General features: G+C 59.3%; 1 protein-coding gene across 2 annotated transcripts; it reads left to right on the plus strand.

Annotated features, from left to right (window-relative positions):
- The first annotated feature begins 90 nt into the window (after window positions 1-90).
- Window positions 91-12,896, plus strand: MXD1 (MAX dimerization protein 1). 2 transcript variants are annotated; one of them, XM_087762820.1, is made up of 7 exons: window positions 91-637; window positions 734-833; window positions 5,089-5,118; window positions 7,961-8,075; window positions 8,941-9,100; window positions 9,187-9,331; window positions 9,431-12,896. In XM_087762820.1, the coding sequence occupies exons 1-7, from the start codon at window positions 439-441 to the stop codon at window positions 9,432-9,434; spliced, it is 753 nt and encodes a 250-aa protein (XP_087618946.1). In that variant the 5' UTR covers window positions 91-438; the 3' UTR covers window positions 9,435-12,896. The 2 variants fall into 2 exon arrangements, with proteins under 2 accessions (XP_087618946.1, XP_087618945.1); XM_087762819.1 differs by having other exon boundaries at window positions 9,187-12,896.
- Window positions 12,897-13,611: the final 715 nt, after the last annotated feature.

Genomic DNA, 13,611 nt, shown 5'->3' on the forward strand with positions numbered 1-13,611 from the left:
CGCTCGCTTCTTTGCTTCCTTCTTTGGGTAATTAACGGCTCTCGCTAATTAACGGGGGGTCCCTGCCGGGGGGGGGGGGGGGGGCGGGGAGCGGTCCCGCTCGGCGGCCCCCGGCCGCACGTTGCCAGCTGGAGCTGGCGCCCCGCCCCTTTTCCGCTTCCCGCCCCGCTATTGGCTGCCCGGGCAGGAAGTGAGTCAGGACGAGGGGAGTGGCAGGGCGTGCCGCCCAATAGGGCGAGGCGGTCGGGAGGGGCGGGCGAGGCGTTGCGGGGGGCGGACCAACGGTGGGAGGGCGGGGCGCTCTCACCCAATGACGGCGAGCGCGGGGCGTGGCCTCGGGCACGGCCCCCTACCGCCTTCCCACCCGTGCGGGCGCTGGGCGGGGCCTCCCTCACCGTTCCCTCCAATGGGAAGCGGCGGCGGGGGGGGCGTCGCCCAATGAGCGGCGGCGAGAGGCGGGGCCTGGCGGAGCGGCCGGGCGAGGCGGACGGACGCCGCCGCCGCTCCCCCCCCCGCCGCCGCCGCTCCCGGCCCGGCCCGGCCCGGCCCTCACAGCGCGGCGAGATGGCGGCCTGCGGCGGCCTCAACATCCAGATGCTGCTGGAGGCGGCCGAGTACCTGGAGCGGCGGGAGCGAGGTACCGCTTCCCCCCCCGGCCCCGGCCCGGCCCGGCCCGGTTCCCCCCTCAGCCGGGCCCGGCGGTGACGGGCGGCCCGCGGTTGTGTCTCCGCAGAAGCCGAGCACGGTTACGCCTCGCTGCTGCCCGGCGGTAAGGACGGGGAGGCCCTGCGGCGCCGCGCCAAGGCCAGGAAGAGCGGCGGCGGCGGCAGCAGGTAACGGCCGGGAGCGGGCGGGGGCACCAGGGGGCCCCGCACCGGGAGCGGGGGGCACCGCGGCGGGCCGGAGCCCCGAGGCCTGGCGGGGCCGGGCCCGGCCGTTGCCGGGTGCCGGGATCTGTCAGGGTCGCGCCTGGCAGGGCCGGGGCGGGGGCTCCGGTCACCGGGTGACCGGGCCCGGTGAGGTGCCGGGACCCTCCGGTCACCGGGTGCTTGGGATACGGTAAGGTCCCGCTGTCACCGGGTGCCTGGCGGGGCGGGGGGACCCTCCTCTCACGGGGGTGCTTGGGCTCCAGTGAGGTCCCGCTGTCACCGGGCAGGTGGCCGGGCTGGGGGCACCCTGCGGTCACCGGGTGCCCGGATCCAGCAGGATCCTGCTATCAAGAGGTGCTGGCAGGGCTGGGGACCCTCCTGCCATGGGGACCCTGGGATCCGGCAGGATCCTGCCATCATGGGGTGCTGGCGGGGCTGGGGACCCCCCTGCCGTGGGGACCCTGGGATCCGGTAGGATCCTGCCATCATGGGGTGCTGGCAGGGCTGGGGACCCTCCTGCCGTGGGGACCCTGGGATCCGGTAGGATCGCGCTGTCACAGGCATAGGACCCTGCCAGCCCCGCGGTCCCCCACCACCACCCTGCCACCCCTTTTCCCTCAACGCCTCCGTCGAGAGATTCCCATCGGCCCCCGGATTCGGATTGACGCCTGCCCACCGGGCCGGTGTCTCTCCGGAGCATCGTGGCGAGACGTGAGGGGGGAAACCTCCCGTCTTGGGCAAACTGGGGCACGAACCGTGCAATCCTCTGACGTGGCGGGGTGTGCTGAAGGGAAGGTGGAAGTTGGGCTTTTGATTTCAGGCTTGCTTGCGCCGACGCTCGGGAAGTGAAACCGCTCTCGGTCCGTGAGGATTCTCCGTAAAGAAAGTGAAATTTTTTTAATACGCTTTTGGCCGAGCACAGGGTTTTGTTCGACGTTTAAGTTAAATCACCTAGTGCTGCTTTCCTTTGGAAAAAAAGGAAATTCCTTAGTTATCCTCTCCGAAATCCATCCAGAGCCTCGACGCAGGCTGCTCCTCGCTGGTGTTCAATACGCAGCCCATTCTTGGGAATACCGAAACGCCTTTTGTCCGAGTTGAAGTCGGATCCAGGCAGCTGCGTTGTTTTGCGGGAGCAAGTCCCACCAAAAACTGTTGGTTTTTTTTCAGGGAGTATTTAATTATGCCTCCCAGGCCCGTGGATTAATCGCTTAACGCTCCCGTGTCTTGTTTTATTTGCTCGTTCTCATGTTTTGTACAACGAACGCTGCCACCTCGTAGCCGGCGCTTGTGTCACGGTGCAAACCAGAGTCACCGTGCAGAATTCTTTCCTTCCAGCGCCTGTCGTGGTTTATTCGGTCATTTTAATAATGCTAAAATCACTGGGGGCATCAGCGAGGTGAAATTATCGGCTGATTTTCGGGAGGGCTGGCTCCGGAATGCCGCCTCCGTGCCAGGACACGCGCATCCAGCCCCTCGAAACGGCTACGAGGGAAACTTCATCGGGCAGAGCGAAGGCCGGGCAGGTTCCTCCCAACACGTCACCGGCGGCCGATCGCTTCCTTTCTCGCCAGCCTGTTTTAGGCTGTTTGCCCAGGGAGGAGCAACGCGGCGATGTCACCAGATATGTCACATTTTCCTGGTTGGGAGCAAACTCATCTGCGTGGCGCAGTGACAGCTGACCTTTGATAGCTGCTGTAACAACAAATACCGCCCGGAACGCCCCGTGAGTGTTGTTCGTACCCTGACTCCCGGTGTCTCCCCCAGCCGGGGCGTTTCCGTCTCCCTCCGGCACAGGAGTTTCGGGGCCGTCGGTCTCCCGTCGAGGGAGCAGACGGCAGGTGAGGTGTCTCAGTCTCGTCTCAAGCAGGCTCCCAGCGAATTCGTGGGTGTTTGTCGCGCCTGCACACGCTCCGAATTTCCTTTTTGGAAGATTTGGTGCTTGTTCTTCACTTAAGGCGAATCAGAACAGCAGAACAAAAGTCTGCGTTGTATTAAAAAGAGAACGGGTAGCTGCGGCACGTGCTGCTACCACCTTCTTCTGTTGTGGTCTGCAGGAGAAAAGACCACGTTTTGAAGGCAACGCTGGCCGTCAGGTGAAGTTTCGGGGCTGACAGGCGAGGTTTCGGTTAGCGGGAGGCGCGATCGGCAACTCCGTGGGCATGACGGCGCTGGGGAAGGGGCCTGGGGACACGGCGAAGCCGTCTGCCAGCCCCAGGGTGAAGCTGCGGTCCCCTCTCATCCCCTGTCCCCTCTTATTTTATCCAAAAATAAAATCCATCAACTAAGGAACCTTTTTCTGAATATTAGTGATTGGGGATGCAAACCAAAAAAAAAAACCCCATGCTGAGAAGGATTCTGAAACAAAGCCTCGGAAGAGGGAATTAATTTGTTATTAATAAAAGCGTGGTGGTGATGGGAGCCGTCATCTCGGTCGGTACCGATGCTCAAAAAGCGTTTGGCTTATTTACCACCAAGGGCAGAGCTCAGGCTGGCTGCAGCTCGTCGCCTTGCCTGAGGTGTGCGAGTGCTGTGGCGAAGGGCTCGGCGTAACGCACCAGACTTTTATCCAGAAAAAAGCTGAATGGCGAGATCCCATGGGAGCCGAAGAGCCGCGTCCTTCCTGGCTGCTTGCAGATGCTCTGCTCGGGAGACCTCGCCGTTCCCTTGCGTGTCAGGATAACGCCCGTCCGTTTAACTGGGAAGCATCTCCACTGGAATCGAATGGTTTTGGACTGCGAGCGGGACGCTGGCCTTTGAGAGCGGATTGCTTCAACCAGCACCACCGGAAAGCCAGAAAGGAGCCAGGCTAAGACGAATCTCGTTAGAAAGATGGGAGGAGGGCTGCGGTGGCTTCCCGAGCGCTGGCGATCCGTCGCGAAATGCTGCTGGCGAAGCAAAGAGGACCTCAGTGAGCATCTTTGACCGGCGCATCGGTGGCATCCCTTGGTTTTGCTTTGGTGTCGGGGCCTGGGGGAAACCAGTGCTCCCAGAGCCGACAGGGGCTTCCAGGTACACGTCCTTATCCGAACAGCCTTTGGGTTTGCCACATCTTTAAGTTTTCAAGCATGTAACAACGTTTTTCCTAAATTAGAGTAGATGGCCTCTCGAGCTTTTAAGGAGAGCATGGGCAGGGAAGCAGCTCTTCCCTAAGCATTGGTCCTGGTGTCACGGGCTCGTGTAGCTGTCCCGGGTTTTGATGGAAAGAAAATAAGTAGTAGCTTGTGTTTTCTGCCCTTTGTCGAAATTAGGAGCTTCAGGAGAATTTGTAAAGGGACGTAACGCACACCTGGGTTTGGCGTCTCTCGTTAGGAGGTGCTAACCCCTTGCTGGACACGGGGAAGCTCTTCTTTGTGCGTTGTCTTCCTGGCAGCTCGCCCCAGTTTTGCAGAGAGACGACTGGCTGAGCAGCAGAGAGACATGAATGTCAGACGCCGTCGAGACTTTGGGGGCTCCCGGTCGCCGTCTTGTATGGCCGTCGTGTTCTGAGCTGGTCCGGGGCTCCTGGCGCGAGACGCGACCGCTCGGACGCTGCACGGCCTTCAAAAAGCAGGGTGCTTTCCCCGAGGGTGGCACCGAGCACCCGAGCTGCCGCGGAGCCGTCAGCCCCTGGCCCTTCGCTTTACGTGCCAAGAGTTGCAGATGCTCCTCTCGCTTTCTCTGCCCTTCTTGTGCAAGAAGTCTTGAAAAAGCTGCTTTAAAAAAAAGTGCTCCGGGGCACCTGCGCTCCCCGAAAACCCGCTTTCTTTCCGATAGAGGCTCAGTTGCAGGTTTGTGTTGAGATGGAGCAACTTCCCCCTCCCCGCCCAGAGGTCGGCCCTTCTGCCCCGAGCCTGCGGTGGGTCGTGGGGCTGGCGCTTCCCCTTCGCCACCACGAGCCCGGAGAGCGTTCGCTTTCGGGTGGCCTACCCTCTCTTGCATCATGGCGCTGATACAGCTGCTTCTTCCTAGTCCTAGTTCTAAAACCGAGCCTCTCCGCATTGAAATCCCATCTTACGGTTTTACTGGCCCTTTTATTGCTATTTATCTGGCAATTTCTCCATTGCGCCGGCCTGTCTGTGTCTGTTCCACCATTTTTGCCGTCCCCAGGGTACCGAGCGGCTCCAAAAGCCCCCGAGGTTTGAAATTTTCCGGGGATTGTTTACTAAGGCCCATGTGTTAATCCTAATTGCCGTGTACCTAGTCAGACGGAGGAGTTAATAACTTATTCTTTCTTTTTCAGGTCAATGCACAACGAGATGGAAAAGAACAGGTGAGTGTTGGAGGCTGGTTAGGAGCCGGCTTTGGGTGAATCGCTGCTTTCCCAGGGGATGGGGAACCGGGGTCGGGGAGCCGAGGCGGCGTTGGGGTGGGGCGCGGGAGAGAAGGGACAGGACGGCTGGATTAAATGGCCGCCGAGGAGGATCCCGATGTTGCCCAAGGTGAGTGCTTGGACTTGAAGCATTCCCTGTCCTCGGCCGCCAGAGCAGCTGTGCAGTAAGGAGGTGGGAATGATATTTATCTCCTCTGCCAGTTCCCACTTCGCTGGTGAAACCCTTCATCCCACCGCTGAGCTTGCTAGGGAGAAGGGTTTCCAGCCCTCTCCCCGTTCCCGGAGGCAATCCCGTGCTGGTGGGATGGCCGTCATCCTCTGCTCGCCTGCAGTCGGGGTGTAGGTACCCGGCCAGGGCTGTGCACACAAATAACTGTGGTTATGGGTGACAGACCGGTGCGGTCTTTGTCGTCCGGCTGAAGGATGGCTTTGTGTCCTTGATGGGCTGCTCCTTTTCTCAGCAAGCCTTGGATGCAGCTCACATCTTGCCGTGTCCCGCTGCCAGTGCAGGACTGGCGTGAACTCGGCTGGTTTGCATTTTAAGAGGCAGAGCTGCCCCTGTCCCAAGTGACGTGGGTTAGAAAAGGCCAGGGACGTTTATTCCCCCTTTGAAAAGACAGAGAAAACTAGCGTTTGATTACTTCAGGCTCGCCTTGCGTCCCTCTCGCCTTGTTCAGACCAGAGCCCTGTCGAAATCCTGTTGGTAGCGTTGCACAAGCGAGCGCAGTAAATGCTCCGTCTTTTCCACCCCTTGGAACGGGGCGGAGACATGAGCTGCTCTCTGGACAGGGGTTGCGCGCCCCTTCTTCCTTCACTCCTCGTTAGAGACGCCTTAATCCCGTCCTGTGGCGGTCGAGCCGGTGAATCGAAGCCTCGACCAAAGTTTGCTGCCTTCGCCCCCGGCACGAGGAGCAGCTTGGTTTGATACGGGGAGGGAGAGCGAGGGGACGATGGGTATCTCCCGGGGCGTAAGGACAAGCGCAACGAAACGAGCCGATGGGCTTGGAAGGTCCTTTGCCCGGGAAATGAATCCTTTGAGGGGTTTTTTTCTTTTATTATTATGAGCCAGTGGGATTTCTGGGGGTTTTTAAGCGTGGCAGCAGTTGCAGCTGGGTGAAGCATGGCAGAAATGCGCTTTTACGTAGGCTGCACCTCTAACTTTGAAGCGGAAACCCCAGTTTTGACTCCGGCGTTGGCGTTGTGTAATCCAGAAACTGGCTCGGCACTGGCCGAGCGGGGCGGGTTGCTGCTGCGCTACCCCTGCGTAACTTCTGCTAGGCAGGGCGGGCTGGTTTTTTCCATTCGATGTTTTTCTGGTGCGAAAGGCCAGCGTGACAAGGGGTTTTTTTTTAGCAGAGGTAGCCGAGGATTTCCATTGTGCTGCCGCAGCCCTCGCAGAGGGCGGCTGGGCTAGCGCTTGTCCCTAGATCTCGCAGGTAAATCACTTGTAAGCCGGCACAGCAGTCAGACAGGTCCGCACCGCTCCGGGCAGCTCTTCCTCCCCCTGCTCAGAAGAATCATCTTTGCAAAGGCTCATCTTTGAGCCTGTCCGTGTTTGGGATTTACCCGAACGGTAAAGAGCACGTGTGTTGTTGGCATTGAAATTCAGAAGGTGCTTTGTGTGGGCAAATGCCTGTTTACTCCTAGCATGCCCAGAACAAGATAGGCAGGTACTTGCAAAATCCCAGTTTGCAGCTGCCTGTGTCGATCGGGTGTTTCAAAGGCGGGTGTTGCAACTGATGCCCAAGAATGTGACCTAAATCTGGGGCTGGAGTGGTGAACACGAGGGAAGCCGGCCCGAACTGGGAGCATCTCGGTTATCCACAGATAAAGGGGCTTCCTCGAGGAGCCAGCGTTTCCCTCGGCGGTGGTATGCGAGCGGTGGAGCATTAGCCTACGGGTGAACGCGGACAAAATCTGGGTGCTATACGGGGAGGGAGGGATTCCTGGCAGGCTGCTGCGCCGGGGCGGCCGAGGAGCGTGGTGCCGGCATTCCCTCAGGGACCTGGTTTTGTTTTGACCGGAGCTGCGTGTGCCAAGGCGATGGATCCGAACCTGGCCCGTTCCTACTGAAAACAGGGAAAGGAAGCGCTCCCAAGGGACACGCTGGGTTTACAGCTGCGTGGCGTCGGCCCGGACGGCTTCAGCTGTCGGTGGAGCAAGGCAGTGAGCGAACAGCATCCCTGTAGTGAAGCTTTTTGGGAGGAGAAAGATCAAAAGTGGATACTCTCGCCTGGCAACTGAACACCCCATAAGTTGGCAACACAGAGTGGTTAGTTTGGACAAGTCCAGGGATGGGGACAGTTTGGCCTTCTCTGCCTTTGAGCCTGTATGAACTTTCAAAGTTCAAGCCTTACAAAAAAATATATTTCTGTCTCGCTGCCCAGATCTGGAAAGGCTTTTGGTCTGCAAAAAGTGCAGATCTTTAACTTCTCCCTTTTGGATTCTTGTAGTTACAGCTGTATATGCACAAGGCCCTCATTCTGGGGTACTGGAGCCAGTCGAGGTCTCTGGCCGCTCCTCGCCAGCAAGCGTCCCGACAGCCCGAAAGGCGCCGGCAGGGTTCTGTCGGTGGGGCTGGCCGAAGCCAGAGGCGGGTTTTTCAGAGAGGTCCTTTTGTCTGGCTGCAGTTTTCGCCCGGTGTACGGAAGCCGCCGGAGTGCGGGAAGGCGTCTGGTTCGGCTTCGCTTCCGACCACCCTGATTATCCGCGCTTGCAGGGGGAAATGCCGTTTGGGAAGCGGGTGCCTGAGCGCTCAGCGTGTTGTGTGATCTTCCTACAGGCGTGCCCACCTGCGGTTGTGTTTGGAGAAGCTGAAAGGGCTGGTTCCGCTCGGACCCGAAGCCAGCAGGCACACCACCCTGAGTTTACTAACGAAAGCTAAATTGCACATCAAGGTGAGCGTGGGCTGGGTACTGCTCTGGGAGGTGCAATGAATTGGGCTCCGTCCCCGTCGGGTGGGTGCCGAGCTCGGCTTCGAGAGCAGCACCGCCGTACGGGGCGCAGGGTTTTGGGCCATCCGGATCCTTGAGCGGGACAAAGGTAACGGCCGGGTGCGAACGTTGCTTTGGAAACACTGCTGGAGGTCGATGCTGTTGCGGGTCGGTGCCCTTCTCACCGCTGGCACAGCGAGTCCCTGCGATTCTCCTTATCAACGGGCTCGTAGAGGGCAGCCACAGAGCTTTACACGCCGCCTACACCGCAGCAATGCCCAGAGGCCCTAGGGATGGGACTGGCTGCGGGACTGGAGGAGAGCTGCTTTTTTTCCTTTCTTTTCTAGAGTACTTTGTACTTCCCTCCCTGTCCTTTAGACTTTGACTCGACAGGGCTCTCCTCCCTGGGTGTGTTTAGAGCTCCGTGAGCTGAGATAACCAGGGGAGCGCTGGCACCGGGCTGCACTCGACTCCCTAGTTATCAAAGACGTGGAAAATATATAAATAGGATGGGGCCGGCTCCAGCGTAGCTGCGCATGTACACTGTTTGGAGGGGGAAGGGTGCTTGACGTGCCTCTCCGGCGGCCGGGGGGCAGGTCCAGACCTCTCCGTCCCTGGGCTGGAGGCTGCAGCCGGCCTCGACGTCTGTCAGAGGAAAGTTGCATCCGCATGCGCTCGACGTCCCGAGTGCGGGCCGCCGTGCTGAAGCCGGGGAGCCCCTCGGTAGTTGGCGGCGGTCGCGTTTGGGTGGCTCGGGTCGCGAAAGCGATGCTTCCCGCGCGGCTGGAGGCTGGGGAGCTCAGGGTGCCTTCTCTTTCGTCCTCTGCAGAAGCTTGAAGACTACGACAGGAAAGCCGTACACCAAATAGACCAGCTGCAGCGGGAGCAGCGGCACCTGAAAAGGCAGCTGGAGAAGCTGGGGATAGAGCGGATAAGGATGGACAGCATTGGATCCACTGTTTCTTCGGAGCGCTCGGACTCGGATAGAGGTGAGACCCTGCGCTCAGGGTGGAGCGGGGCCGGCTGGCGGGAGATCACAACGGCCGCGTTGTGACACTAACCGTTCCTCTTGCAGAAGAGATAGACGTGGACGTGGAGAGCACGGATGACCTTCCTGCGGACCTCGACTGGAGCAGCAGCAGCCCGAGCGACTCGGACGAAAGAGGGAGCCTGCAGAGCGTCTGTAGCGACGAGGGCTATTCCAGCTCCGGCGTGAAGAGGTTGAAGTCGCAGAGCAATCGCAAGCCTTCTCTCGGTCTATAAGAAGCAACTCCCGTAGCCGTTTCACCCGTCGCTCTTTCCCTTTTGGATCTCGTTAGGTAGCACACTGGACCGTCCCGCCATTCTCTTGCACGTAAAGAAATCTTAACGTACCGCCGACCGAAATGAAGTTGAGCTTTGCCGAAGTCCCAAAACACGGCGCAGGGCTGCGGGTGGCAAGCAGCTCCCCGGAGCGCACCTCCGCTCGCATCCGCTGGCTTCTCTCTTCCCGTCCGAAACTCCTCTCTGCGAGACCGTACATTCCAGCCGCGTTTTGAAGCGCCCGAGAATATCGCAGCAGTAACAGCAACCTCAAAAGCCCGCCCCTGGGTTTTTTGGCTTGCTGTCACCCCCCGGTATTCCAGATCTACTCCGCGTTTGCCCAGTGACATCACGTACCCGATAATCGGCAACAGGGCCCAAATGTAGAGTTTTTGGGTGAGGATCTGAAGGCAGAGCCAGCTCTTGCGTAGTTTAGATCCGGGAGAGAGCAGAGGCAAGTTGGCGACCGGCACGCGGAATGTTTCAGCTACGACGCGTCTTGGATGGGCACAGGGATTGCACCGCCAGCCGCCGGCACGTCAGTCGGGGGGCTCATCGCCGCCAACTCTAAATATTCAGGGTAGCAGCGCAGCCGTATACAGCCCAGCCCAGCCCTGCCATCTCCCCGGAGCTGGGGAACAGCGCTCGGGGAGGCTGCGGGGCTCGGCGGTCATCGTCCCCCTCTCGCAGAGCCTCGGGTCGGACGCCTCCGGTCTGGGAAGTTTTCTGTCCTACCTAAAACCAAACGCTCCCCGTCCCCGTCCCGTGCGACGTCCCACCTCCTGCGTCGCGGCTGCACATCGCTGTTCTAGGCGAGGGCTCCTGGAATTTTTTTTCACGCTTCTTGTCTCTGGGACAAATTTTTTCTACCTCGGAGAATGAACAAAGATTATCTCCATCCCTTTAGCACAAAAAAACAAAGATGATGCCTCATTTGTTTTCCAGAAGCGATGCCCAGCCCCGTTCAAATCCATTGCGCGACAGTTTAGCAATAACCCGATGGCGAGGGGGAGCGGGACAGCCTCTGGCCGTCGGTGCCCGAGGGGATCCCGCGGATCTTCACCGGCGCGTCCGAGGAACTTCTCCGGCCGGCGGGGATCTTTTCAGGCACTCAGACGGGCTCGCGAAGGATTTTGGTCGCTGCCTTAGGGAGACGAACCCGAACGCGCCAAGAAAGGGCCAGCGCCCTTCCCACCGCCCCGACGGCGGGGGGTCCCGACCCGGGAGCACACAGAAATGTACAGAAAACACGCGAGCTATAGATAGTATTTATTCATTTTTCTATGTACTGGAGATAACATTCTTACGACTTTCTGCTTTTATAGATGTCCTGGAAACTTTGATACGTAGAGGTCTGCTAACGGAGGCATTTCTCTTCCCCTCGAGCCGGTCAAAGGTCTTTCCCACCTCTTGCTTGGTCCCCGTAGGTGCCCGGCAAGGCCCCGGCGCCCGGCGAGGAGCCGCTTCGCTCTCCGAGGGCTTTCCGAGCGGTGGGAGACAAAACCGGGCGTCCCCACGCACCCGCGGGCCGTACAAATCCCTTCAAGAAACGCAGTTTCTAAACCGCCAAAAGCCACCGAGACGCTCCACAAAGTGCAAGTGAATGAACAATATAAAACTCAATTTGTTTTTTTTGTTTCTTTTTTTTTTTTAACATCTTTAAGCTATTTTCGGATCCTTTGAAGTCTTTGAGAAGCAAGAGGATGGGCGACGGGGCCAGCAGATTGCTAAAATCTCCAAATCTCAGCTCTTTTTGCGCGTGCTAGGTTTTAAAAGAGAGAAAATCAAAACCACCAGGGATTTTTTTTTTTTTAAGCAGCTGGGATTTTCCGACGTCCGGCAGATTTGCACTGACCCTCACCTGGGACGCCCTCAGCATCGGTACGCCCCAGCCCCGGCGGCCAGCGTTTGGCACACGAGCTCAAAACCCCTACGCTTTCAAAAAGGGGGGGGAAAAGGCAAAACAGATGAAAAGCACAGAGTAAAAGAAAGTGGAATATCAGCACGCTGAGGCTGGTGGCTCCGGTAGGCGTTTGCCAAGAGCCCTCCCTCGCCCTCTTCCAGAAGCCGCCTCGGGAATCCCAACGGAGCCGCAGGTCTTTGAGCAGGGAAGGGTGACGCCAGGCGTCGGGAAGGCACCGCTGGCGTTCAGCAGGAGGTAGAAAACGCTTGATTTTTGGTTGTCATTTAGATAGAGCGAGTCTTAAGGTTTCCACTCGACGTAGATTATTCTTTTTTTCAGTGTTGTGCCTTTTTGAGTTACTTGTGTTGGTGAAATGCCGCGTGGGGGTTGCTTCCCCCCCCCTTTTTACTTTCTGTCCCAAACGAATAATTGTCGGACCTTTGCACTGTTGGGATGTGCTCCTCTCCAGCCTGAGGGCGAAGAGAAACGGGAACCCTCCGAAACGATGCACTAACCTGGAACGAGGCTGGAAATCCAGCAGCTGGTTCCTGGCGAGCGGCCGGGACCATCTCCGGCGGCTTTCAGTCTCTCCGGGTCCCCCTTCGTCGGCCGAGGCGCCCGGCGGCTGTGCCAGCCTTTTCCTGGAATTCACTGATCCACCAGCATTCCTAAGAAATAAGCTGCAGGAAGGACATTTTTGTAGATTGTGATTAAAAAAAGGGGGTGCGAGGAGCCGCTCGCGCACCCCGCGTTTACAACGGATCGTTGCACAGACGGGCGTGAGTCACAAATGCTGCTTTGGGTTGGTTTTTTTTTTCTTTTTCCTTGGGGAAGGCAAATCCCCAACCGCCCTCCCCGGCGGCGAGAGGCAGGACCCACATCCAGACGGAGAACGGGAAGCTGCCGGGAACGGGGCTCTATCCGGAACCCTCCGGAGCCGCTCGCCGCCCCGGCGCATCACTCCCCGATGTGTCCCCCACGTAGCAACTGGCCCGGGCACCACCTGCCGTCCTTCGCCGCGGGTTTCGGGCCCGGACGCGGCGCCGTGCCGGGGGAAGGCTGCCGTAGCCGAGCTCCGCGCCTGCTCCCCGGGAAGCGTCACGGCCTCGCTCTGCCGCGGCGAGCCGAAAGCCGCCAGGTTTCTTTCATCCTTTTCCTTTATCCGGCGTAGCGGCACACGAGCTGCCCAAAACCTGCAAGCCAGAACCGTCTGGGCGGTGTGGCGGTTTTTTATTTCAACACGTTTTATTTGTGCTTTTCCTTCCCCCCCACCCCCCCACCCCCCATTTCTTCTTTTTGCTTCCCGAGAAGTGAACCCACTCCGGCATCGGCTTTGTTTTGGGCAGTCGAGGGCCGGGGAGCAGCAGAAGGGCGAATCCGCGTCCTGGTTCCAGCTGTTCGGTTCCTGCTGTAAATACCACGGCGCCATTCGGAGCCCTGTGTCACGGCCATCAATGGTGCTTTTTATTACAGTTAGCACACGCATTTTTAGAAACTACGTGTTTTAGAAGACCTTTGCTGTGTATATGGATACTTCTGTATTGTTCAACTGTTAGAAAATAAATTATTTCATTATGAAAGAGCAGCGTGTGCCGGCCGCTACCGCGGGAGGCGCCCGGGGACAGCGCCCGGAGGGGAGATGGCGGTGGAGGGATCCGGGCCCCCGGGAAGGCAGAGCCCCCCCTCCGTCCCCGGCAAAGGGCGTGGGATGGGCAGGGCTGGCACCAAGCTGTGCCAGGGCTCGGCACCCCGCATCCCCCATCCCGTGTCCCCCATCCCTCCATCCCGCATCCTTCCATCCCGCATCCTTCCATCCCGCATCCTCCATCCCGCATCCCCCATCCTGCATCCCTCCCATCCCGCAGCCCACATCCCTCCATCCCGCATCCCACATCCCCCATCCCTCCATCCTGCATCCCCCCGTCCCCCATCCCTCCATCCCGCATCCCCCATCCCGCATCCCTCCATCCCGCATCCCTCCATCCCGCATCCCTCCATCCTACATCCCACATCCCTCCATCCCTCCATCCCGCATCCCTCCATCCCCCATCCCTCCATCCCCCATCCCTCCATCCCACATCCCTCCATCCTACATCCCACATCCCTCCATCCCTCCATCCCGCATCCCTCCATCCCCCATCCCTCCATCCCCCATCCCTCCATCCCGCGTCCCCCATCCCGCGTCCCTCCATCCCGTGTCCCCCATCCCACATCCCTCCATCCCACATCCCTCCATCCCTCCATCCCACATCCCTCCATCCCCCATCCCTCCATCCCCCATCCCTCCATCCCACA

The sequence above is a fragment of the Nipponia nippon genome, unplaced genomic scaffold (assembly GCF_047370975.1).
Source record: "Nipponia nippon isolate SJK-2023a ecotype South Korea unplaced genomic scaffold, ASM4737097v1 scaffold_27, whole genome shotgun sequence".
Classification (NCBI taxonomy): Eukaryota; Metazoa; Chordata; class Aves; order Pelecaniformes; family Threskiornithidae; genus Nipponia; species Nipponia nippon.